The sequence below is a fragment of the Linepithema humile genome, chromosome 2 (genome assembly GCF_040581485.1).
Source record: "Linepithema humile isolate Giens D197 chromosome 2, Lhum_UNIL_v1.0, whole genome shotgun sequence".
Taxonomy (NCBI): domain Eukaryota; kingdom Metazoa; phylum Arthropoda; class Insecta; order Hymenoptera; family Formicidae; genus Linepithema; species Linepithema humile.
The window spans coordinates 21067058-21092113 of record NC_090129.1 but is presented as its reverse complement, the minus strand read 5'-3'; the positions used below and the strand labels follow the sequence as shown (position 1 = coordinate 21092113).

The 25056-nt window shown below is 34.1% G+C and overlaps 6 protein-coding genes across 14 annotated transcripts; all 6 read left to right on the top strand.

Moving 5' to 3' along the window:
• The first annotated feature begins 103 nt into the window (after nucleotides 1-103).
• Nucleotides 104-9243, top strand: LOC105670803 (uncharacterized). Its single transcript, XM_067349321.1, has 12 exons — nucleotides 104-377; nucleotides 711-1056; nucleotides 1444-1674; nucleotides 1842-1955; nucleotides 2032-2187; nucleotides 2565-2611; nucleotides 6857-6978; nucleotides 7159-7450; nucleotides 7793-8144; nucleotides 8216-8443; nucleotides 8617-8730; nucleotides 8805-9243. The coding sequence occupies exons 1-12, from the start codon at nucleotides 130-132 to the stop codon at nucleotides 9057-9059; spliced, it is 2505 nt and encodes an 834-aa protein (XP_067205422.1). The 5' UTR covers nucleotides 104-129; the 3' UTR covers nucleotides 9060-9243.
• LOC136998239 (odorant receptor 13a-like) lies at nucleotides 3614-6228 on the top strand. Its single transcript, XM_067350791.1, has 7 exons — nucleotides 3614-4075; nucleotides 4222-4573; nucleotides 4895-5125; nucleotides 5302-5415; nucleotides 5482-5637; nucleotides 5968-6070; nucleotides 6150-6228. The coding sequence occupies exons 1-6, from the start codon at nucleotides 3822-3824 to the stop codon at nucleotides 6016-6018; spliced, it is 1158 nt and encodes a 385-aa protein (XP_067206892.1). The 5' UTR covers nucleotides 3614-3821; the 3' UTR covers nucleotides 6019-6070; nucleotides 6150-6228.
• A 70-nt stretch (nucleotides 9244-9313) lies between the features above and the next one.
• LOC136998241 (odorant receptor 10-like) lies at nucleotides 9314-12858 on the top strand. 2 transcript variants are annotated; one of them, XM_067350793.1, is made up of 6 exons: nucleotides 9314-10723; nucleotides 11050-11401; nucleotides 11670-11897; nucleotides 12052-12165; nucleotides 12251-12406; nucleotides 12729-12858. In XM_067350793.1, exons 1-6 carry the CDS (start codon nucleotides 10467-10469, stop codon nucleotides 12777-12779), a joined length of 1158 nt encoding a protein of 385 aa, XP_067206894.1. In that variant the 5' UTR covers nucleotides 9314-10466; the 3' UTR covers nucleotides 12780-12858. The 2 variants fall into 2 exon arrangements, with proteins under 2 accessions (XP_067206894.1, XP_067206895.1); XM_067350794.1 differs by lacking the exon at nucleotides 9314-10723 and having other exon boundaries at nucleotides 10872-11401.
• Nucleotides 12859-13032: 174 nt separating this feature from the next.
• Nucleotides 13033-15968, top strand: LOC105670751 (odorant receptor 10-like). The gene is made up of 6 exons (XM_012364452.2): nucleotides 13033-13777; nucleotides 13892-14249; nucleotides 14527-14757; nucleotides 15138-15251; nucleotides 15536-15691; nucleotides 15845-15968. The coding sequence occupies exons 1-6, from the start codon at nucleotides 13524-13526 to the stop codon at nucleotides 15893-15895; spliced, it is 1164 nt and encodes a 387-aa protein (XP_012219875.1). The 5' UTR covers nucleotides 13033-13523; the 3' UTR covers nucleotides 15896-15968.
• Nucleotides 15969-16072: 104 nt separating this feature from the next.
• On the top strand, nucleotides 16073-19781 carry LOC105670810 (odorant receptor 4-like). Of its 3 annotated transcripts, none has more exons than XM_067350800.1 (6): nucleotides 16073-18055; nucleotides 18238-18586; nucleotides 18790-19014; nucleotides 19130-19153; nucleotides 19336-19491; nucleotides 19625-19781. In XM_067350800.1, exons 1-6 carry the CDS (start codon nucleotides 17808-17810, stop codon nucleotides 19673-19675), a joined length of 1053 nt encoding a protein of 350 aa, XP_067206901.1. In that variant the 5' UTR covers nucleotides 16073-17807; the 3' UTR covers nucleotides 19676-19781. The 3 variants fall into 3 exon arrangements, with proteins under 3 accessions (XP_067206901.1, XP_067206900.1, XP_012219952.2); XM_067350799.1 differs by having other exon boundaries at nucleotides 19130-19243; XM_012364529.2 differs by lacking the exon at nucleotides 16073-18055 and having other exon boundaries at nucleotides 18084-18586; nucleotides 19130-19243.
• Nucleotides 19782-21648: 1867 nt separating this feature from the next.
• LOC105670808 (putative odorant receptor 92a) lies at nucleotides 21649-25047 on the top strand. Of its 6 annotated transcripts, XM_067350779.1 has the most exons (9): nucleotides 21649-22063; nucleotides 22233-22403; nucleotides 22520-22593; nucleotides 22941-23326; nucleotides 23487-23829; nucleotides 23950-24180; nucleotides 24345-24458; nucleotides 24539-24694; nucleotides 24899-25047. In XM_067350779.1, exons 4-9 carry the CDS (start codon nucleotides 23052-23054, stop codon nucleotides 24947-24949), a joined length of 1170 nt encoding a protein of 389 aa, XP_067206880.1. In that variant the 5' UTR covers nucleotides 21649-22063; nucleotides 22233-22403; nucleotides 22520-22593; nucleotides 22941-23051; the 3' UTR covers nucleotides 24950-25047. The 6 variants fall into 6 exon arrangements, with proteins under 6 accessions (XP_067206880.1, XP_067206879.1, XP_012219949.2 ...); XM_067350778.1 differs by having other exon boundaries at nucleotides 21649-22403; XM_067350781.1 differs by having other exon boundaries at nucleotides 21654-22403; nucleotides 22941-23173.
• The last annotated feature ends 9 nt before the right edge of the window (nucleotides 25048-25056 follow it).

Sequence of the window (25056 nt, the reverse complement as noted above, 5' to 3'; positions counted from 1 at the left end):
GTCGACGGTCAATGACACGGGGATTGCGTCGACCCGAAGCGAGCAGATTTCAGTGTTAAAGCTATTTGACGAAGCATTGCATTGCTCGTCGCGTGTCCGAAAAGAAGTGTTCGAGAAAAGAAGCGCAAAATGAGTACGCTCAGTCCGGTGATTAAAATCGGCCTTCACATTTTCGGCGTTTGGCCGTACTTACCGTCTACTATACTATTTAGATCGTATTGGATCGTGATGCTGAGTACGGCTCAAGTCTTTCAGTACCGATACGTACTCGTAAATATCGGTATGGACGATTTTTCTCAGTTCATGGACGGAGTGAGTAGCGCAATGGCGTCTTCTCTGCTTTACATCAAACTCGTTATTTTGTGGGTTAATCAACGGTAAGATGCAAAATAATGCAAAAATTGCGTCGCTTTTTTTTGCATTATTTTGCACTGCTCTTTTAAGCGAAAGTCTGAAATGTTTCCAATAATGTCAATTTTTCCAATAATGTCATTTTTCTTTTTAATTTTTATCAATCAAGCGATATTAATTATTTAATCGAGAATAATATGCAACGCACATAAAATGATATATAGATGGTATTATTTATCTTCTATTATTGCTACATAATTTATTCCCTCCTCTTTCTGATATTTTATTCACGTCGGATTTGGCGCGGCTTAGCTGAGAGTGGAGGTGTTAACGCAAATGCTGAACTCAATCTTCCGCAGAATATTCTTTGATCTATTGCAAATAATGGATGCGGACTGGCGAGACTACACCTCGAACGGTTCGCGCATAATGAAGAGCTCAGCAGACCTTGCACATCGCGCCTCAAGGTGGATCGTCGGCCTCCAAATAGGCTCTGTAACTTTCTACAGTCTCGGCGTCCTCGCCGCTAATGTAAATGATCCCGGGAAAATAGAACCGTATACACGAGAACTTATTCTGAAGATGGCATTGCCATTCAACATTAGTACGGAAGCTATTTACATAGCGGTTCAAAGCGTTCAATTTTATCACTTGTTCTTAGTCGGCCTCGGCATTACAATTGTCAATTCACTTCTCGTCACTCTGGTAAGTCCAAATTGTGCGACTTTCAACTCGATCTTTCGAGTATCGGACGAGATAAATTTTATTTCTGCAATCTTTTCCCACATTAAATAAAACGAGCAATCAATTTAAGAAATCCTATATCATAAAAAATATCTTTAGTTCAATTTTTTTAATACTTTTTGTTGTAAAAAGACCATAAAGTACAAAATATCTATCAAAGCTGTTTGATCTTTCAAGAATTAATTAACTTAAAAATTGCCTAATAAGTTTTTATGACATTAAATATAAAGTTTTTTTTTTTTTTTTTTTTTTTTTTTAATTTTGATTTCCCTTTTTCTCGATATCCTTTAAAGATCCTAAAAAAATGATTTTTTGTCTTCCTAAAGATCATCAAGGTATAAACTTTAGATACTTCACATTGGCGGTCAAATAGACTTGCTCCGAGAATGGTTGACGAAAGCTTTTTCGAGAAACGCAACACATTCGATGGATGGAATTACGATAGAATCAATTATCTTAAAGCACCAGAAGATTATTTTATTTGCGGAGAACATTGAGAATCTTTATACGTACATCTCGATGATGATGCTCCTGTCAGATACGCTCATCATATGCTGTTTAGGATTTATTATCGTCACCGTGAGTAATATGCACGAAAATGATGCTCGATATTTTATATAGACACAGATATCGCGTATCCGGTAAAAGGCTGTCGATATCGGTTGATATCGGAGACGGCTGGAAATACTGTGTATGCGCAAACTCATGCTGAACTACTAAACCGTTCGCGTATATGGAAATTACAGTCGATCGGTGAACCCAATGGCGCGGCAATCATGGTAAAGTCTCTATTATTCTACATCACGATGAACCTCGAGGCGTTCATATACTGTTTCTGCGGTGAATATTTGAGCGCCAAGGTCAGCAAGCAGCAGAAATTATAGTGAGCTTTTCAATTTGCGAACATATCTGGAATATATTCCGCTTTTCTTTCAGAGCGAAATGATCGGACATGCGGCGTACGATTCCCTTTGGTATGACTTTCCGGCTAAAGAGGGCCGAATTATGCTGCTCGTCATTGTGAGGTCGCAAAAAAGATTAAAAATTACCAGCGGGAAAGTTGTGGACCTCTCTTTGGAACGTTTCACCAGCGTAAGATTTAAACAATTATGTTGTTCGGCACGTTTTAACTTTGTAACAAAAATTTGAATATTTACAACAGATCTTATATTTTCGCAAACATTCTAATTATCTTCTACCGATTTCAATTAATATTAAAAACAGAAAAGTATATATTATTGCAACAGCATATATTAGATAAAATTCATATGCATAATTTGGAAGATAAATTATTGATGCTACTTTAATATTAATATTAATTTTTCGCAGATTTTAAAAATAGTTTGCACATAGATTGACATGCCGATATTGTTATATAACACGCATATAATTTTAATTATTATTGTTTCCTTATATTATTATGTATAATTGTACATATTTATGATAAATCATATGCAACAATGTTATAGGTTGTGAAAGCATCGGCGTCATATATATCAGTGCTATTAGCAATGCAGTAAAGATAGATGATGTATGGACAATGATTATAAATATGGACGATGATCATAGTATGAAGCAATCACGTGTGAGAGCACAGTAGATTTCAATAACGTTAACGAGACAAAAATATATATAAGTTTATAAATAATATTTTTTTATTTAACTTATCTCTTTAAACCTGAAAATAATTAAAACTATTGGCGTTTTTTTTTAAACGAAAAAATATATATTATAATTGTTAATGCAAGACTAAGAAGAGATCGTTTAAAAAAATTAAACTTATGTAGCAGAAGTACTTCTTATCTGGTCAAATATTTCTTTGATTTCTTATCTAATATTATTAATAACGCCAATATCAATCTAAGTTTTATTTTCTTACCAGTTTTTCTAAAGCTTTTCTTTAGTTCGCTTATCTGCAGTGAAAGGACTTTCTTGCAGCGCTGGAAAAAACTTTCGCAATTTCGCTTTCTGTTGGTATATCGAATTCCCATTCTCAAGTCTGGAATTCCTTTCTCATGGTGCAAGTTCTGCACCTGATGTACAGTCATATTTTATTTAAAACAATCTGTGTGCAACCTATATTTTTTATAATTAAATTTCATTTCTTACTGGTAATATAACTTTAAATTCACTTATATATAGTTTCATCAAATGTCGGCTTGACAATGCAATACGGAAAAACACAATATCTCTTTATATACTTTAATTATAAAAACTTATTTTAAAAAACCATTGAATTTTATCTCTTCGCTGAATGTGACATACACCGCCGTCATGATCGTGCGCGCTTCTGTTTACGACTACTTGCAGCACGACCTGTTATGTTAGCGCAGCTCGTTTCCATCGAAACAAATTCCCGCGACACGTTTATGTCTTCTTCCCTCATGACGCTCCCCCACGTGTGAAACTTTTCAACTGCTCGCGGCAGACGGTTCGTGGAAGCTGCGTTCCTTCTTACCCTGCCTGTTGCATTTTTAAAGAGAGCTTACATCGTTTTCTGAAGCTCGACGTGGAGGGGAGGAGACGCCCCCACTTTTCACCTGTTCATGAAAGTACAATTGCAGTTTCGTGCATGCTACGGCAAAAATGTATATTTAACGAGCAGTGATTGTGGTCGACGGTCAATGACGTGGAATTCCGCGATCGGACTTCAATGTTATTCCAAGTGTTATTCGTCGGCGCAATTGAATTCTCGAAGCGTTGCGCATCTCTTTTGAAGAGGAAAAATGCAAATGACGACGGTAAGCCGGGTGGTCAGAATCGGACTGCACATTTACGGTGTCTGGCCCTACGTATCGTCCACCGTGTTCTTTAGATTGTACTGGATCGTCATATTAGGCATGGCTCAAGTCTTTCAGTATCGATACGTAATGGTAAACATCGGTATGGACGATTTTTCGCAATTCATGGACGGAGTGAGTAGCGCATTGGCATGGTCTCTGTTTTATATCAAACTTGTTATCCTGTGGATCAATCAAAGGTAAGAGATATTTATCAATGAATTATTACATATCATTAACGAAGAATTTTCTGATATTTTATAAAACGTGTTCGCGCCCGGATTTAGTTTTTATCTGATTTTATGATAGCTAAAGCAGACGTTAACGCAAACTCGACCTTCCTTAGAATATTTTTCGATTTATTGCAAATGATGGATGCGGACTGGCGAGACTACACCGCGAGGCATTATAACTCGCGCATAATGACGAACACGGCGCATCTTGCACGTCGCGCCTCGAGATTGATCGTCGGCCTGCAAGTGGTCGCCGTAATCTTCTACAGTACCGGCGTTCTTGCCGCTAATGCAAACAATCCCGAAAGAATAGAACCATACGCGCGAGAACTTATCCTGAAAATGGAATTTCCGTTCAATATTAGTACAGAATTTATTTACATGTCGGTTACAATAGTTCAATTTTACCATTTGTTACTAGTCGGTTGCGGTATTACAATTATCAATTCACTTCTCGTCACTCTGGTAAGTCAGAATTGCGCAATCTGTACCTCAATTAAATTTCTCGAACCTGAAATAAGATGGATTCTATCCCTGCGCAATCTTTTAAATTTTTCATATAATATAAAATAGAACTTTAATTAAAAGAATTATATAAACTCCGTAAAAATCACAATTTATTATTAAGAATTTAAGAGAATTATAAAATGCAAAATATTTTTTAAAACCGTAAACTTGTTTAATTTTTCAAAAATTAATTAATAATGTTTTCTTTATATTTTTTAAAAATATTGAAAAAGAAATGGTATTTTATTTTCCTGAAGATCATCAACCTATAAACTTCAGATACTTCACATCGGTGGCCAAATTGACTTGCTTCGAGAATGGCTAATAAAAGCCTTCTCCAAAAGTGCGGCGCACTCGACGGACGAAATCACGATGCGATCAATGATCGCGAAGCACCAGAAAATTATTCTATTTTCGGAAAACATCGAGAATCTTTATACGTATATCTCATTAATGATGCTCTTATCAGACACGCTTATCACATGCTGTATAGGATATATTATCGTCACCGTAAGTAATATGGATAAAAATATATTATATTTTGATATTTTATAGACGCGCGTGAATATTGCACATCTAGTAAAAAGTTATCAATTCGAAAAAATTGATATTAAAGATGGCTGAACGTATGTATGAACAAACTCATATTAAACTACTGAACTATCCACGTATATAAAAATTTTCAGTCGATCGGTGATCCCAACGCTGCAGCCATCTTAGTAAAATCCGTATTATTCTACATCACAATGAACCTCGAGGCGTTCATATACTGCCTTTGTGGTGAATATCTGAGCGCCAAGGTTAGTTGACTGGCAAAATTTATGACGGTTTTATTAAATCTCGAATATATCTTGCTTTTCTTTCAGAGCAAAATGATCGGAAATGCGGCATACGATTCTCTTTGGTATGATTTTCCAGCTAAAGAGAGTCGAATTATGCTGCTAATCATTTTAAGGTCGCAAAAAAGATTGACGATTACCAGCGGAAAAGTCGTGGATCTCTGTTTGGAGCGTTTTACTAGTGTAAGATTCAATATATTGCATTACTTTGACTTGTGTTCGTTTTGCATGAAACATGAAATTCGAATCTGTTTTCAGATTTTCCATTTTTATAAACATTATCTTCGAAAAGTGTTGATTAATATTAAAAGCATAGCATTGAAAAAAAAATTTTGTTATTTTGTATCATTTATAATGGCACACGTTAAATGAAAATAAAATTCACAGACAGCTCTCTTATATAAATCTTAATTATTATATATTATAATTTTACAGTTTTCTCTTGTTACTATTTCTTATTATCATTTATAATTATGTATATTTATAATAATATGAAATGTTATAATGTTATAGGTTGTAAAAGCATCAGCATCATACATATCAGTACTGTTGGCGATGCACTGAAAATGTAATTAATTTACTGATGAGTGCTATGACAATGATATTGAGTAATACAGTGAGTAACTTTAGTAATAAAACAAAAATATATAAATTTTTTTTTTAAATAATACTCTCATTCTATTTAATTTTCGCAGATAAATAGAATTATTTCTATCATCCGAAAAAATGTTGTAATCGTTAATGTAAAATAAAGAAGAAAATCATAAAGCGAAAGTTCTTTTTGTCCGGTCAGATATTACAGGTGTTTCTCATAATATTATTAATAACTTAAATTTTAATTAATTTTCTTACCATTCCTTTTTCTAGTGCTTTTAATTTGTTCATCTACAGCAAGAAAATCTCTTGCAACGCTGGAAAAAAACTTTCGCAATTTCGCTTTCTCTTAGTACTTCGGATCCGCATCCTCGAGTCTTAAATTACTTTTTTTTATAGTGTCGTGTACAACTTTGCATCTAACGTATATTCATGTTTCATCTGAAACACAGCGCGATTTGCATTTTTTATAATTAAATTCTACTTTTTATTATTATTTTAAACTTATTTATTCTATTTTATAAATTTTTTTTTAATGCAACGTAAAAATAATGTTTTCAAATCAGTCATATTGATTATGAGGAAAAATCGTCCGAGAGAAATCGCTAAAGTTTATCTATCTTCGCCAGGCGTTTTGGCGTATATCGCCGTCGTGTTCGTGTCTGTTCGCGACTACTCGCAATACGAAGCATATAATCTTAGCGCAGCTCGTTCCGTCGAAACAACTCCCGCGATACGTTTTCGTCTTCCTTCCGGTGACGCGTCCCCAGCAACGAAACTTTTCGACCTCGCGTCGCGCAGGTTGTAGAAGCTGCACTCCCAGGCTTATGGCCTGTTGCATTTTTAAAGCGGACACCACGGTCGGAAACTCAACTCGGGAGGGTGGAACTGCGGCCCGCTACTTTTCAGGCGGCGAGGCCGCGATCGTGAGTGAGATTGTTGCACGTGACATAAAGTTTGTCAAAGTTCGCGATACGTGGCGACAGGAATACTTAATGAATGGCCGTACTATTGGTCGACGCGGGGCTGCGTGCGGTTGTATCGGCTCCACCTCCCCAGATTTTTCAACGTACGCGAAGCTATTTGAGAAACGCACGCCCACACCGTGAGATCCTCGTGGCGTGTGCACCTTGTCGTTTTCAGGGAACATGGAGACAAGTACGGTCAGCCGCGCGGTGAAGATCGGCCTTCACGCGTGCGGTGTCTGGCCGTATCTACCGTCGACCGTTTTCTACCGATTGTTCTGGATATTGATGCTGAGCGCGCCTCAGATTCTTCAGTATCAGTACTTGGCAATACATTATCAGGGTGATGATTTCTCCGACTTTATGGATGGAGTGAGTAGCGCCATGGCATACAGTCTACTGTTCATCAAACTCACTATTTTATGGGTCAATCAACGGTAAGGATATATATCGCGTAAGCAACTCTTTGCAATCAGATTATATTAAATATATATTAAAATCATAAAGCAAAGTGAAAATATCAATATTAATAAAATATTCAAAACATTAATAATTATTATTTTGCATTATTAATAATGTCAATAGAAAATCCTGTATATCAGAATTTATCTCGAGTATTATATCTATCATTTCGGAAGTTTATTAACAGCAAAATGTATATGTGACATGATATATAAATCATTCTTTATACTAAGAACTTATTGTATATATGCACTTAAACATATATTATTATACTTAAATTTAAAAACCTTAGTAAAAAATCTTTCTTCTCTCCGTAGAACGTTTTCCGATATACTGCAAATGATGGCATTGGACTGGAAGAATTGTGTTTTGACTGACCACAGTCTGCGCATTACGACGAACAAGGCCAAACTGTCGCGCCGTTTCTCAAACTGGATCATCGGTCTTCAATTGACAGCAATAGTTCTGTACAGTTGCGGCGTTCTCGCTGTAAACGCCGGTGAAATTCCACGCATGAATGTGTCTGCGCGTGAGCATATTTTGAAAATGAAGCTACCATTCAAAGTTAACACATCACCCATTTATGTGGCGGTTACGATTCTTCAATTTTTTCATCTGGTGATGTGCGGTTGTGGAATTTCCATAGTGAATTCGCTCATCGTCACTCTGGTGAGTTCGCAATCCTACTTAATGAAATGACACGCAATCGCGGTTTTTCATCGTTAAAGTAACAACCTTAGATACTGCACATCGACGGTCAAATCGATATCCTTTGCGACTGGTTGCTGAAAGTTTTTTCTGAAAACGTGCGGCCCACAGACAGCGTAACAATAAGAACGTTAATTACGAAGCATCAGCGGATTATTATGTTTTCGGAGAATATTGAGAATCTTTATACGTATATCACGTTGATACTGTTTGTATCGGACACCCTCATTATATGCTGTTTAGGATTCATTATCGTCACCGTAAGTAACGTCGGCAAAAAATACGTGTTCATTATTTTATAAATGCGGATTTTATCAACAAGAATTAAAAAAAAAATTAATAGTTGTTAATACTTAACTTACCACTCGCGTGAGTCAATATTGCGCCGCAGAAATATACAAATTATCTTAAATTACTACGTTCGATATTACAGTCAATCGGTACACCCGATGGCCCGCCAATTTTAGTGAGGTCTGCGCTATTCTATGTGGTGATGAATCTCGAGACATTCATATACTGTTTCGCCGGTGAATATTTGAGCGCCAAGGTTAGCACCAAGAATACTGCAGTGACTGCTTTATAATTTACGAGAATCTGAAGTCTATCTTGCTTCCCTTTTAGAGCAAAATGATCGGAGATGCAGCCTATGATTCTTTTTGGTATGACGTTACGTTAAAAAAAAATCGAATTGTACTGCTCGTAATTCTAAGATCGCAAAAACGATTGTCCATCACGATTGGAAAAATTATGGACCTCTCTTTAGAACGTTTTACTAGCGTAAGATTTCACTTTCTGCGCTCCTTTTATACTTTCTCACTTCATAATATAAATTTCAAGCTTAATCCAACAAACCATCAAAATTTTAATCAATGTTAAAAAATAAATAAAAATATGATATTTTATCGAATAATTGCAGTGATACATTAGAATAACAATAATTCAATTTTTTTAAACCTAAATTATTATTAGTTTTGTTTTCTGGTCAATGTATATTAATATTTGTGGTTTCATGGTCAATATATATTAATATTAACAATCATACATTCATAATTTATCAGTAACGATTAAAATTGTAGGTTGTAAAGGCATCGGCATCATACATTTCCGTATTATTGGCAATGTACTGACAACAAATTGTAAGTTCAAACTTGATTGATGACAGTGTTACGATAGTATCATTCCTCATGATGACGTAATATTTAGTAACAACTGCATCAATAGTATGAAATACATAATTATACAAATAATAGAACTCAATAGCTACAGTATTATAATTATTATTATTACATTATTTCGAATATTGTCGGATTTATTTTTTATAATTATTTTTATTTATTATTTAATCACATTGCATTTTTTTCGTAAAAAAAATTTTTATAATATCCGATAAAACACCAATAAGAACAACTGCATAGTAAAAGTTCTCTTTGCGCAATTAGATGTTATTTTAGATTCTCTCAATGTTTAAACGAAGTTATGTTGAATAAAACAGCCCTTTTGAAAAGATCGAGTTCTTTTTTTTTTTCTTATAATGTTCTTCAGGTCTTACATTATGCTTGTCAACTGCGATAAAAGAACACTATGTAGCGCTGAAATAAAACTTCTCTCAATACTTCGTTTTCCCGTCTTCAGCTTCTGACTTACTTTTTCACGATTATTGCGCACCTTGTATCAGACGTGCACCGATGTTTCATCGGATATTGCGCGATTTACATTTTTCAAGAAAATAAGTTGCAAATGCGTGCTCGCTATAAGACACGAAGTATTTTCTTCGCGTGCAGCGGGGGAGAGCAAAATCTCGGCAACAGAAACTTTCGCCCTCCCTTCCCTACCTTCCTCGAAAAGTCCCCTCGCTCCCGGAACCACAAAAGTTTCCACAGTTTTCTTGCGGTCACCGAGCATGGCTTAACGTCCGGTATATGTTTGCGTGCCGCTGTCTATTCTGTTGCTTGAATTTTTAAAGGAAATAACGCGCCGCGCTACATCGCCAACTTATCCGACAATTCGAGGGGGTTCGCCTGGCGGAAACTTTTTTTCTATTCACGTATCACGACAATCTGTGCACATGTTGCGATCAAAATATTTAATAAGCTCTGAGAAAGAGGGAGAGAGAGAGAAAGGTGGAGAAAGAGAGAGATAGAAAGCGTTCTATTCGTATTTCATATCAAGCTTTCAGTCTGTGCGAAGGCATAACATCACGCACATCGTACAAATCAAACTTTTCCCGTAACTTTTTTAAACTTGTTGTCTAACCAGAATCGATATATCCTATTTATTTAAAACATGAAATTAAAAAACGCAACTTGCCAAGTGATAGAAATTTGGCTCCGAATTTTTGGCATCTGGCCAGACTCATCGTACCTTTTCTTACGCAGACTATTTTGGACCATTGCGCTCATGATCGAGCAAACTTTTCAATACCAATATTTAATAGTACATTTCGATTCCATCGAGTTCTCCGAAGCGATGTACATTTTTAGTTCAATAATGTCATATTCTCTATTAGTAATTAAACTGGGCATTTTTTGGTATAAACAGCGGTGAGATACGCAACAGTATGTAACTGTCTAGCAACATTAAGCTGTCATATTTCAGTTCAATATTCACAGCATTTACTATTGAAATTTTGGTTTCATCTGAGCATTAACATGCATTATTTTATTTCACAATTATAAGAATAAACAATGCGATAAAATTAAATTGATGTAATAAGACATATAAAAATTAATGACAAATTAATTTTTGTACTTAAAAAAAATATGTGGCTATTGGTGAAATTATTAAAGATAAATTTTTTTTTCATCGGTTTGTACAGCGCTTTGTTGCGATCATTATCACGATTATGATCAATGAAAACCATTCGTAGAATGTTTGACAAGATATTAAGGATGATGGCAATCGATTGGAAAAGGTGTTCTGACGCGGAATTTAGTATGTCTGTAACGATATACAATGCCAAATTGTCGCAACGTCTCGCTCACTCGACACTGGTTCTTTATACGATGGCTGTAATGTTTTATAGCAGCCATATCTTCGTGAATCGCACAGACGGCGATAAGACTTTCAATGTTTCCACACGACGGCTCGTTCTGCACATGGACATACCATTTGACATAAACAGAAAATTCATATACGAATTGATCATAATTGTTCAATTCATTCACTTACATTTATGTTCCTGCATGATTGGCTTATTGAATGTTCTACTAATAAATTTGGTAAGTTCACTATTATTAATTATTATTACATATTATTTATGTTTATTATTTATAGATTTATTAATATTGTACGTAATATCAACGAATTAACAAAATGTATACGTGCATTATTTACGCCAGCAAAAACATTTATCGACAATTTCGATTCACATGCAGAGCTGCTTTTTAAAATTTTTCAAGAATTTGTATCACAAGTTTAATCTAAGCGTTAAAATATTCTTTAGCGGTTTCCAATAAACGTGGCAGTTGAGAGAATCGTATATTTTAGATACTGCATGTGGGTGGGCAAATCGATATTCTTCGTCGGTGGTTGATGGAAATTTTTTCGAAGGAACGGAAGCACCCGAGTCTTAGTACGATAAAAAGAATAATTAGGAAACACCAGAGAATAATCATCTTTTCAGGATATATCGAAGACCTGTACTCGAGTGTCGCGATGGTGGTGTTCGTGTCGGACACTCTAATTATCTGTTGCTTGGCCTTCATACTCGTCACGGTAAGCAACCTCGATCAATTTTACGATGAAAAGAGAGCGTATGCCACAGAAACATCCACTGAAGAGTCCGTAAAGTACACAGCGTTAATTGCTTTTAATTATTCATTATTTTATCGCCTTTCCGTTGCCATTAGGTCTTTTCTTAACATTCCAGTCAATTGGAACGTCCAACGGTTTGAAAATTATAATGAGAGTTCTCTTATTTTACCTTGCTATGAATATGGAGGCGTTTGCATTTTGTTTCGCTGGAGAATACTTGAGCGCTAAGGTCAGACAACGGGATGAATATTTGTGTTTGCTATAAATAAACGTGCAATACTATTTGCTCCTGTGAAATCTATTATATTCAATAGAGCAAAAGCATCGGAGATGCCGCGTATAATTCTCTTTGGTACGAAGCGGATTCCAAAGACATTTGGATTATATTATTTCTGATAATGAGATCGCAAACTGAAATAACCATTACAATTGGAAAGGTGATGAATTTATCTCTGGAACGATTTACTGGTGTAAGTCTGCTGCACTTGTCTTACATGCGGAACCTTTTAACGCTAATTGTTTTGTCGATTTAGCTACTTTTATGAAAAATTCTCTTCTAAGAAAATATTTTTAGAAAATATTATTTTCCATTTTATCATCAATTGATTCTTAGTTTATTAGTATTACTTAGTTTTTTAATATTTAATAAAATAATGATAAAAGCATCAATGAATTTACATAAGTATTTATTTTTTGTTACTAAATTATTTTTCAATAAGATAAAAAGTTGTATATTTGTTTACTTACTATATCGATAAAGATTTTTCCGATAAGCAGACAATGTTGTTATAGTTACTAAGAGCGTCAGCTTCCTATGTATCGGTTCTGCTCGCAATGAACTGAAACAAAACTACATCTTGTATATACGTCGAAGAAGCTAACAGTTTGTAGCTGGCTACTGCTTGAATGTATAAAATTTGCACACATAAATTAAAATTGTCAAAAACTGTAACAGAATTACCCATCATTTTCTTCCGCATGCGTCACGTATTTACGCGCGTATGTGCGTTTTCGCCGAGAACGAGAATAAACTCGGGGTTGTCGGAAGGTAAATCAATAACTCGAGATGCACAATGTTTATTAAATGAGACCGAACAATGCAAGCGTATGATCCCCCCCCCCCCCCTCCCTTCTCATCAGCATTGTTCGTTCCGCCTGGAGTCTCGCCGATTTCCCTTGTATTTTTTCGCGGAACTTCCATTTGGATATTATGCACTTTCTGCGCACACTGCGTCTTTGCATTTTTAAACCACGTAATTCGCCTCTATTGCATTAGCGTTGAGAAAGAAAAAAAAATGAAGGAGCACAAGGGAGCTAATATTCTGTAAATTTTTTTTTTTCCTATTACTTTTCAAACCCATAATTGTAGATCTATAGAATTGTAGTCGTATTTTATATTCCACACCGTGAGAATATTTAATCATTAATCGATCTCGGTCGGCTGTGGTGCGCGTCTGCAACGACCTTTCAATCATCAGCTAGTTTTTCGCGATACACTTCGATCATACGAAGAACACGCACACGGCGCTCGCCGATACTTTTATAGATCGTCGGTGGAGAAGTTTCTTTTTTCTCGCAATTACAAAAATGACTACAAGCACGGTGTGCTTTTCTATAAAGTCCATTCTTTATATCTTCGGCGTTTGGCCCGACACGTCGTGTCTCGCTCTACGCAGATTATTCTGGACCGTGCTGTTGACCGTTACTCTGATCTTACAATACACTTATGTCGCATTACACTTCCACACTGACAGTCTGACTGATTTGATGGACACCGTGAGCACCTGTTTGGCTTACAATCTGTTGTTCATCAAACTGATTATTTTTTGGATTAATCAACGGTGAGTTAATCTCATTACTTTCCAAGATATTCTTTTTAACGTAATATAGAAGTTAAATTAAGACTTTATATTGTTACGTTATTTCGTTCTCAAATTTGCTTTGTCCCTGCATAGAAAGTTTCACAATATTTTAACAAGAATCGCCGCGGATTGGAAAGAATGCGCAAACGATCCGTTTAGCATGCAGGTAACGGCGAGCATGGCTAGCCTGTCGCATCGCGTTTCGAATACGATTATCGGCATTCATATGGCCGCAGTGGTGACCTATAGCCTCGGTGCGTTTTTGTCCAATAGCGGCGATGAGACCTTTAACGCATCAACTATCCCCGTTCGAGTATTTATCATCAATATGGAGTATCCCTTCGACAGCAGCAGCTCGCCCGTGTACGAACTCGTAGTTATCATGCAATTTATCCAATTGGTATTGAACGCTTGTGCGATCGACGTAATAAACGCTTTAATCATGACGTTGGTAAGCCACATATATGCAAAAGATTTATTGCCACATATCAAGACAAACATTTTACGCGAAATAATTGTCGTTAGTATAATATGACTTTGTGAGCTGATCATCAATTTTCAATATTTGAATATAAATATAGTGTTCTTAATTACAAATTAATTTCTGAAAGTAAAATGTTTAAAATATTGCATTAATATGTGATTCACTGCTATAATTGATAGTGTTCGAAGGAAAGATAATACATAAATTATGTTTGCTAGTCATTCATGTGTGTTATAATTTTTAGGTACTTCACGTCAGTGGTCAAATTGATATTTTACAAGAGTGGCTAACAAATATTTTTTCCAAGGACAGTATACACGGCATGACTGGGACTACCATAAAAAATTTAATAGGAAAACATCAAAAAATTATTCTATTTGCCGAAGACGTCGAGAACCTGTACTGTTACATCGCATTGATGCAATTTATAGCAATCACTTTGATTATTTGCTCTATAGGGTTTGTCATCGTCAGCGTGAGTAATATCGGAAGATAAGAATTAATTGCTATCAAATAAAATAATTAATTTTTCAAAAACAAAAATGTTATTCGAATATGCAATTTCTTAAATCTTGAACACAAATCTTCTAGCAAACAACAAAAGTAAAAAAATTATTTAGACTAATTAAATATTAAAATTAATTTGTTAAATAGCTAAATATTGATTTATATTTCAAATAGCAGAGAATCGTAAAAGTTATATTTGATAATCATTCTATTCAAACTTATTATTCTGGATAATAATATCGGAAAGGAAAAGCTTTCTAGAAAATCGCTGCGGATGCGTGGTTTAAGGGATAAAAATGTAAAGTAGGAGTGTAAGACAGTAAGAACATTATTCAAATGGTGTTGCAGTCACTAGACAGCCCAGACGCTTCCACGATGTTGGTGAAGACCCTGATGTTTTACATCGTTATGAATCTCGAGGCGTTCACTTTCTGCTTCGCCGGGGAATATCTGAGTAGTAAGGTCAGCGTATAACTCGTCGGATATCACTAAATCGATTTTGTAATGCCACTCAAGATTTATTCCAAAGTCTACAAACGTTACAAAATACGATTATCTCGTAACCTTTTCAACTTTGCAACAGTTAGCGTCTTTCGTAATTTTCGTAATTTAAAGCAACTTGACGGCCACCGTTACGTACGCATTAATGATAAACAGCTGTCACTTGAATCTTTCTTTTGCGTTTCGCACAATATATAAATTGTATTTCTATGATAAATAATTTTTTTACATTATTTGCTCTTCAGAGTCAGAATATTGCCAATGCGGCTTATGGATCTCTTTGGTACAACGTGCACGTGAACAAGAGTCAAATAATAATATTTTTGATATTGAGGTCACAAAAACGATTAACGATTACGATCGGGAAGGTTGCGGATTTGTCGCTGGAACGTTTCGCTAGCGTAAGCTCTCACCACTTTTCTCGCACGCGCAATCCTTACTGCCAATGATAACTTATCGTACTTTTGCGCTAATATCACACACATATTAAAATTCTGTTTCTATTGCATTTTCACGCGTTGTAAATACATCAATCTTTTCCATGATTATTATAGATCATGAAGGCGTCGGCGTCCTATATATCTGTGCTGCTGGCTATGTCTTAAAAAAAGAAATTGATTGTTGTAAAAGACTGTAATTGCGTAATATATATTGTTAGTTACGCGTTTAAGCATTCAAGCATTCAAGCATTTCAATTGCGTTTTTTGAATTAACAACTCTCTTACATTCTCTCCGTTTATTACGTCTTTTCCATTTCTCATCGTTATTCCGCGCGTCTCGCCGGCCGCGTTCATTCCATCTTATTCTACTTAATCCCTAACTGTTTTGCTTTGCGTCGCACATGTTTATTGTCAGCCTGATTTTAGCCGTCTTCTATCTAATTCCATTTGTAACTTATCTCATGTATCTCTTTCTTTTCCTTAATTTCGTCAATATTTTCCTTCATTGCCTGCTTCTTTCCCTTTCATCTATCATTCTCCATACACATTTCCACGTTCCCTACTGTTTTTTCGTTTATTTTATGCTTCTCCCCTGTGTTTCTTTTTATTTTCTCAGTTTATTCTCCAATCTGAACTACCCTCTTCAACTTACTCTTGCCGGCGTGTGTCGCTAAGATACCTCGGCACCCCCCATTGTGCTTAATACTCCGTATTCTCTGTCATATCTCGACTTTCTCATTCTTCTCTCCGTTTCCCGTGTATTTTTTATTCCCTACTTCTCTAATTCCTTTGTTGCTTCTAATCCTTCCTTTCTTTCCCTCAATTTTCATAACCGCACATCACTTTTCGCTTAGTATCTTCATTTATTCGCAGATTAATAATTTCACGCAATTTATCACCTAATAACACAATATCATTCTTCTTGATTAACATATAAATTACAATTAATATTATATAATACAAAAATTTAAGATTATCTATAATTTGTTACAACTTTAGTGAGTATTAATACTAAATATTGCAATATACTATAAATGAGTCAATTATTTCAAATAGAACGCATGCTATTAGATAAAAAATATTTTATTCAGAAATAAGAAAAAGCTTTAATAATTTATTATTGAATTAGATTTCGATTAGATTTATTTTACAAATTAATTAAAAATGTCAAACAAAATCTATATATATTTTTAATGACTAAATTATGTTATAAGAGAAGAACCATAAATGACTCCGACTTATTTGTTAAGAGATAAACTACTGTCTTTCACGATACAAGTAAATGACTGACTTATTTTTCTATATCGAGAGCTCCGTCGTATTCCATTTTATAGTGAAACAATTATTTATGTTGTAACCTGTACAATTGCTCACAGACACATAAACTTACGGAGAAAAAGTAATAATGATGGAAGAAAGAACTTATAATTTTCTATCTTAAGTTTCTCTCGATATTTCGTTTCTTAGTCTTCAAGTTTGCAAGAACTATAATGCGCAATTCATTTCAATATTCTCTATATTACGGCATGCTATCTATAACGTTGCGTGGTTTCCTGCATAATTAAACAAAAAAAAGATCCGTCTCATCATACATAAAAAAAATTTCCTTCGACACAGACAGTTTCCTTTTAAAACATACTTTCGACGAAAACTTAAGAGTTTTTTTATAGTCACCGCGGTGAATTTAATATCCGACTTGCGTGTTGCATCTACGCTTGCTTACTTGCATTTTTAAAGCAAATCGGTCGTTGCCTTGCGTGGCCATCGATTCGTGAGCAAGTGGCCTTTGATGCAATTTTATTTTTTTCATCACTGAGGAAGAACTATATCAACTCTGCATGCGATCTACACGCGGGTGCAAATATTTAATGGACATCTTTTATTGGTCGCAAAAGGGGAGGATTGGTTTAGTTTGTCTTCTGTCACCACCATTCAGTTCGCACAGAGACGTTTAATACTACGCATCGTACGGTCGATTAAGTTTACCTTCTGCAAAAATTGACAATTTCCAAAACTATAACATTTTTTTAAGCAAAATAAAATAAAAAAGATTAAACGGGAAAATAATAAGAAAAGTATGAAAGCTACAGGCACGATTAGTCGACCGATTGAAATTCTACTTCGCATTTTTGGCCTTTGGCCAGGCTCATTGCACACATCATTCTATTGGATAATTTCTCTTGTGGTCATTCTAATCTTTCAATACCGATATATTATTAAAAATTTACATTCTATCGATTTGGCTGAATTAATGGACGATATGAGCGTAATTATGGCATATTTGTTATTGTTCATTAAACTCATCATTTTCTGGTTCAATCAGCGGTGAGAAGTGCAATAGTATGTAATATAAATAGCGCATTATTTAAAAATTAATTAATATTAAATAGTTATGTGGCATAATGCTTATTACGTTATATTAATTATTATATTTCTGCACATATAATAATTCACGTAAATCGTTATTTTTCTACATTTATTGTAACAATCGACAACATCGCTCACAGGACACTCAACAGGATATTAGCAATGATAGTAATGGACTGGAAGAATATTGATACGGATTTCAATGCGTCTACAGTGGCAAGCAAAGCAACTCTGTCAGATTACTTGTCTAAATTTATCATAGGTTTTCATGCATTAACCGCAACGGTGTACAGTGCTGCCATTTTTATCATTGGTTTCTTCAACGATAAAATTTCTGAGGAATCTACACGACCACTAATTATAAAGATGGATTTGCCATTTGATAGCGACAAACGACTCGTATACGAAATTGTTATGTTTAGCCAGTTTCTTCACCTGTTGCTGTGCGCCTGTTTGGATGGTACACTAAATGCTCTGCTCATAGCTTTGGTGAGTTCTGATATCTTAAAAAATTGTTAATATTATTTTTATTATTGTAAAAAATCATTTGCCGGTATCTTCAAAATGAAAATATTGCATTAAATTGTTTTGTTTAAATTACAAACGGCTTATTTACCAAAAATTGTTAATTTTTTACACATTCTATAATAAATTTCAATAATTAAAGCAATCAATGTAATCATATATTTCAGATATTACACGTAAGCGATCAAATCGACATTCTTTGTGGATGGTTACTAGAAATTTTTCCAAAAAAAGAAAAATCCGCCCAAAGTACGACAAAGAAAGTGATTACGACACACCAGAAAATCATCGTTTTTTCAAAGAACATCGAAAATCTATATTCATTTGTAATGATGGTTCAATTGCTATCCATTACTTTAATTACTTGCAGCTTGGGAGTTATACTTGTTGCAGTAAGTAATCTCGACAAATTTTATAATAAAAAAAAAATTAGATTAAATTGCAAAAACGTTGAGATTTTTCAAACTTTAAAAACTTATACTTTTTCTTTCTTTCTTAATATCTCAGTCAATTGGAACGCCCAATGCATTGGTAATTATAATAAGAACTCTTTTATTTTACTCCGTTATGAACATGGAGGCGTTTACATTCTGTTTTGCCGGAGAATACTTAAGTAATAAGGTTAACATTAAAATTATTTTATATCCATAACATAATAAACGTAATATTTTTAATACTTCTAGAAGTTATATAAAATGTTTTATTCAATATAGAGCAAGGCCATTGCAGATGCTGCGTATAACTCCCTTTGGTACGAATCGAATTCCAAAGACAATCAAATTATATTGTTTTTGATAATGAGATCACAAAATCAATTGACCTTAAAGGTGGGAAGATTCATGGATTTGACGTTAAGCCGATTTAGTGATGTAAGATTATCGTATTTTTACCGCACGCACAAACTTTCATAAAACACGTTATTTTCTCAGAATATTAATATTAGAAAATAATGGAAAATAAAACAATACAATTAATCGTAATAAACAAATAACACTGTTACAGATTATAAAAGCTTCAGCCTCTTATGTATCAGTACTACTCGCAATGTACTGAAGCAAAGCTAAAATTTGTACATTGCGTTTCTAGTGAATTAAGAGTTGACTGTTGTTTAATTCTAAAATATTTGCACATAAGTTTGATAAAAGATTTTTCAATGTTATTTACCATTTTCTCATCCTGCGTCACATGTTCGCGCGTGTACATATATGAGTTTTCGACAAGAGAAAGAATAAACTCGAAGGAAAGATCAATAAATTGAAATACGCAAAGTTTGTTAAATGAAGTCGAACGAAGTGAGCTTGCAGTTTCTTTTCTCTTGGTTTCCTCTATCTGGCAAGTCTTATCGACATTTATTCGAATATTATATACATTTTCTGCGCGTTTAACTCCGATTCCGCATGTAAATGATGTAAATTCTTTTTATGCTTCTCTCTTATAACGAGTAATCCTATGGTACAACTGTAATCGTAATAGAGATTCGTATTATTTTTTCCGAACATGCGATTTCTATAAAAGATCAAAATTTCTCTTATGGTACCGCGATGATTTTAATATCCAACTTGCGTGTTGCATCTACGCTTGCTTTCTTGCATTTTTAAAGCAAATCGGTCAGTGCTTTGCGTGGCCATCAGTTTGTGAGCAAGTGGCCTTTGTTGCAATTTTATTTTATTTTTTTTATTACAAGCACCGAGGAAGAAGTATGGCAACTCTCATGTTATCTGCACGTAGATGCAAATATTTTATGAATACCTTCTATCGGCCATTTGTCTATCTCGGATTTGTCTTTATTGTTCTTTAAAACGATTTACTGACGTAAGATTACTGCATTTATCTTGCACACACACACACATTCTTCTATAAAAATATATTATTTTAACAACATTACATTTTTAATTTATATATGCATTGCTCAATACTTTACATTTTTTATGCTTTTATATAATAACGGTCAGTATATATATAAATCGACGTAATATTTTAAATCGATAACATTAAATATAGACATTAATTTTATTATTTACAACTTTAGTGTAATATCATGACGAACAAATAACATTATTAAATTGTAAAACCTTAAATCTCTTATATCGGTGCTGCTTGCAATATACTGAAACAATTTTGTACGTAGGTACTTCTAGTGAATTAAAAGTTGGTTATTATTTAGTTGCAGAGAATTTGCGCATAAATTAAAGTTAGTAGAAACTCTCACAATGTTATTTATCACTCTCTCGTTCCTCACGTGCGTCACATATTGGCGCGTGTATATGTGTTTTCATCGAGAGGAAAAATAAACTCGAAAGGAAAATCAATAATTCGAAATACGCAAAGTTTGTTAAATGAAATCAAACTCGTGCAATTTTTTGTTAGTTCTTTCTACTTCGAATCCTACCTCGACTTCCAGCACAGACATTTCCAGTTTTTTACGTTTTATCTACATAATATTTAATAACGTTTTACAAATAATATAATAAATAAATGATTAATGTTGTTCACCTTAATGTTGCTTCGCCAATGCCCGATGCTCCTTTCGAGCCTTCTCTCAGCAATCTGCTCCTTTAAAGCACTTATACGCGTTTGCGACATGAAACTCGCCTGATATTTTAAATCCCGACACGTATTTGTCACATTAGAACAAAATAAAAACTTAAATATTATCGCACGGAACTTTCGACACTCAAAACAGGTAACGACGAAAAAGATAAAGAGATCGGAAGCTACGGAATAATTTTTTGCATGTTAGTCGTCGCGGTTATGCTACGCTTACACTACTTGAGCGCTGTTTCTCACGCGAAAAATACAATCGCGATTTGCGACATGTGTGTACAACTTTCTATTTCGTATATTATAATATGAATACACTAAAAGTTGAAGTTAAAATCATGAATATGAATATATGTAAATGTTAGAATAAAGAATAGGAAACCGCAGAGTAAAATATTGTAAACGCGGTAACTAAATAACAACGCAAATTCTAAATACATAAGAATTTATAGGAAACAACATTAATATTTATCGTGATTGTAATTACGAAGAAGAATTATGCTAGAAAGACAGCAAGGAGAGCAAGAATAGTGATTTTGGACGAGATAACGCACTAATATGAACGATTTATCACATCACGTACGGCCTGATTCCGTGCGAGTAATAAGAAAGCAACGGTAAAGACAAGATCGCTCACATTCCAATTTGGGAGAATGCGTAGAGGGGGAACAATAATGTGCGTACCAATAAGCACGCAGATGAGAGAGAAAGTGTGAGAGTGAGAGAGAAAAGGGATGTAAGCCGTAGCCTACGCGAAAATAACCCCCACCACATGTCGCAACGCGCTCACGAAATTAATGCGCATTCTCACGCTCCTTCTCTCTGGCGTATTATCTTGATGACAACACACGCATGTCTTACATAATGAGAAACAGCAGTGTGCAATAAATACATATAAATGTAAGTGATAATGTTGAATCTCTTTTTTATATTTACATTGACGATTTCATTAAAGAACAATTCGCAGTGTCAAAAATTAAAATGAAACAGATGACGATCTATAGTATTTGTCTCATATTATTTATTGTGTAATATTGTTAATAAAATTAAATACTTCGTTTTTTTCCAGCTAGTTTCAATTGCTAAATCGTGATTAATAAAGTCCTCCTACTCTCCGTTTGGTTCCTCCAACTAGGAAACGATGTATAGTGCCAAAGAGCAATATAATCGTTTACTGGAGCAGAAAACAGAAAGAGACATCACTTCAGGAAGGAGAGACTTAATTATTTATTCATAGCGTGTAAGTATCACATCTGTGTAAAATACTGGTAGAAAGTAGAAAACTTGATCTGAAGGTAAAATTTTTTCTTTTTTTGCGACGGGTTTATCTACGTTAACGCGTCTTACATTTTACAGAGCTGAAGGAAACGACAAGTAGGGTGAAATATCGAGTTTAAAATTTTTTTTCCTGTTTCCCCGTATTTTGCATGGTGAGTGATCCTATGTTATAAAGGCGATCGTGATAGACATTGTGGTTTTCTCTGAACATGCGATTTCTACGAAGATTTCTCTTACGACCACCGCGATGAATTTAATATTCAATGTGCGTTCGTGTGTCGCATCTACGCTTGCTTGAATTTTTAAAGAAAATTACTCGCTTCTGTACTGTCTGCGCGGTTGTCAGTTTAGGAAGCACAATTTTTTTTTTTTTTTACTACAAATAGCGGAGAGACACGATAGTGGGAGTAATTCGAATGCGTATAGAAATGTTTAATTATTAATTTCTGCTCATAGATCAATGCTTACTTTTAATTTAACTTTTCTCCGGATCTTTCAGTTCTTGAAGAAAAGTTCTGTTTTGCACATCGTATGATCGATTAATTTTGTACGATCTGATAGTGTCGGGTATTTCCATAGTATAAAAAAAGTAGTGAAGAATTATAAAAAGATGAAAGTGAAAAAAAGTATGGAACCTACAAGCACCATTAGCCGAACTCTAGAAATTTCGCTTCGCATTTTTGGCATCTGGCCGGACTCATCGTGCGTTTTGCTCTGCAGACTATTTTGGATGTTTGTGCTTATCGCAGGTCAAGTTTTTCAATACCAATATATTGTCACGAATTTGTACGCCGTTGATTTTTCCGACTTGATGGACGGCTTCGGTGCAACTCTATCTTATACTCTATTGTCTATTAAATTCATTATTTTTTGGCTCAATCAGCGGTGAGACACGTAGTGCAAATAACGTTATGGAAAATATTTGTGTACAGACTTTCGTTCGATCAATTAATGAAATTATAATTACTGTACAAATTCCTGCGCATATACTATACGTATTCAATATTGTAAAATCAATATTTTTGAAAAAAAATCGCTTTTATAGAACGTTCAACAACATATTAGCGATGATGGCGGCGGATTGGGAGCAAAAGAATAGTACCGATTTCAGTGTGACAATAAACACAGCCACTCTGTCGCATTATTTCTCCAACATTATTGTCGGTTTCCATATGTTAACTGCAACATTGTACAGTATTATGATTGTTTTCGGCGCAAATAACCACAAAATGACCAAGGTATCCGAGCGACCGTTCATTTTAAAGATGGATTTGCCGTTTGATAGTGATACACAATTTTCTTATGGATTAGTGTTGATAGTGCAATTTTCCTACTTATTGATCACTTCCTGTGCTCTTAGCACGTTAAACGCTCTCCTTATTGTTTTGGTAAGTTAAATTTGCTCTGAAGTATTTTGTTATTAGAATTGCGCTCTCAAACTGATTTTAATTAATATCATCGATAATTATGATTATAAAAAATCATAATAAATAGAAATGCACTTTTAGGTACTGCATTTAGTTGGGCAAATCAATATTCTTGATAAATGGTTGACAGAAATGTATTCGAAAGAAAATGGATTTAAGCCAAGCTTAACGTTGATAAGAAAACTAATTAAGAAGCATCAAAGAATTATTGATTTTTCAGAAAACATCGAAACTATCTATTCCAATATTGCGCTGATGCTCTTCGTATCGGATACTTTGATTATCTGCTGTGTTGGATTTGTAATCGTTACGGTAAGTAATCGTGATAAATTTTACTATGAAAAAGTTAATTTGATTCAAGTAAGAATTTAGATAAAAAATTTATCCGTAATATTTATATTGCACTATCTAGCGACTTTAATTGTTAATCATTATTATAAAGATATTTTTTTATGTTTTTTATGTTTATATTTTAGTCAATTGGGACACCTAATGCTGTTGCAACTATAATAAAATCTCTTGCATTTTACGCCGTAATAAATTTAGAGGCATTTATGTTTTGTTTCGCTGGGGAATACTTAAGCGTTAAGGTTAGCATTATTTATTATTATTATGTATTAAGTTATTAATAATAAATAGATAATGTAATCTGTTAATTTTCGGTACGTAGAGTAAAACGATCGGAGACGCTGCGTACAATTCTCAGTGGTACGAAACCAAATTTCAAGACAGCCGAATTATTTTGTTGTTGATAATGAGATCGCAAAACCAATTGACGATTACAGTGGGGAAATTCGCGGATCTTTCCTTAGAACGATTTGCAAGTGTGAGTTTTACCATAAAAATATTTTATTTTGCTGAAAATATATATTTTTTAAGATGTTATATATATAATATGATATTCATGATTCCATGTTTAATATTAATATTATAATTTTTACGATAGATAATTTTTTAACAATCTGTAATTTTAAATAATTTAAATAACTTTAAACAAATTTAGTAAAAAAAATATTTAATATTGTTATAGTTTGTAAGAGGTGCAGCATCTTACGTATCAGTCATGTTAGCGATGTATTGAAGAAAAAAATGCGTCTGCTTCTAATAAATGTTAAAATTTGACTATTGTAACAATGCGAGAAAATCTGCACATATTGAGTAAAGATAATTGTAATCATATTTTTGTCT

Excerpts from the sequence above, each read along its gene's own strand:
- LOC136998241 (XM_067350793.1), top strand. The coding sequence starts at position 10,467 with ATGAAATTAAAAAACGCAACTTGCCAAGTGATAGAAATTTGGCTCCGA. Across the intron at positions 10,724-11,049 it reads ATTTTTTGGTATAAACAGCG|AATGTTTGACAAGATATTAA; the intron begins GTGAGATACGCA and ends AACCATTCGTAG. Across the intron at positions 12,407-12,728 it reads CTCTGGAACGATTTACTGGT|TTACTAAGAGCGTCAGCTTC; the intron begins GTAAGTCTGCTG and ends ATGTTGTTATAG.
- LOC105670803 (XM_067349321.1), top strand. The coding sequence starts at position 130 with ATGAGTACGCTCAGTCCGGTGATTAAAATCGGCCTTCACATTTTCGGC. Across the intron at positions 1,057-1,443 it reads ATTCACTTCTCGTCACTCTG|ATACTTCACATTGGCGGTCA; the intron begins GTAAGTCCAAAT and ends TATAAACTTTAG. Across the intron at positions 2,188-2,564 it reads CTTTGGAACGTTTCACCAGC|GTTGTGAAAGCATCGGCGTC; the intron begins GTAAGATTTAAA and ends ACAATGTTATAG.
- LOC105670810 (XM_067350799.1), top strand. The coding sequence starts at position 17,808 with ATGAAAGCTACAGGCACGATTAGTCGACCGATTGAAATTCTACTTCGC. Across the intron at positions 18,587-18,789 it reads ATGCTCTGCTCATAGCTTTG|ATATTACACGTAAGCGATCA; the intron begins GTGAGTTCTGAT and ends CATATATTTCAG. Across the intron at positions 19,244-19,335 it reads GAGAATACTTAAGTAATAAG|AGCAAGGCCATTGCAGATGC; the intron begins GTTAACATTAAA and ends TATTCAATATAG.
- LOC105670808 (XM_067350779.1), top strand. The coding sequence starts at position 23,052 with ATGAAAGTGAAAAAAAGTATGGAACCTACAAGCACCATTAGCCGAACT. Across the intron at positions 23,830-23,949 it reads ACGCTCTCCTTATTGTTTTG|GTACTGCATTTAGTTGGGCA; the intron begins GTAAGTTAAATT and ends ATGCACTTTTAG. Across the intron at positions 24,459-24,538 it reads GGGAATACTTAAGCGTTAAG|AGTAAAACGATCGGAGACGC; the intron begins GTTAGCATTATT and ends TTCGGTACGTAG.
- LOC105670751 (XM_012364452.2), top strand. The coding sequence starts at position 13,524 with ATGACTACAAGCACGGTGTGCTTTTCTATAAAGTCCATTCTTTATATC. Across the intron at positions 14,758-15,137 it reads TAGGGTTTGTCATCGTCAGC|TCACTAGACAGCCCAGACGC; the intron begins GTGAGTAATATC and ends ATGGTGTTGCAG. Across the intron at positions 15,692-15,844 it reads CGCTGGAACGTTTCGCTAGC|ATCATGAAGGCGTCGGCGTC; the intron begins GTAAGCTCTCAC and ends TGATTATTATAG.
- LOC136998239 (XM_067350791.1), top strand. The coding sequence starts at position 3,822 with ATGCAAATGACGACGGTAAGCCGGGTGGTCAGAATCGGACTGCACATT. Across the intron at positions 4,076-4,221 it reads ATCCTGTGGATCAATCAAAG|AATATTTTTCGATTTATTGC; the intron begins GTAAGAGATATT and ends GACCTTCCTTAG. Across the intron at positions 5,416-5,481 it reads GTGAATATCTGAGCGCCAAG|AGCAAAATGATCGGAAATGC; the intron begins GTTAGTTGACTG and ends CTTTTCTTTCAG.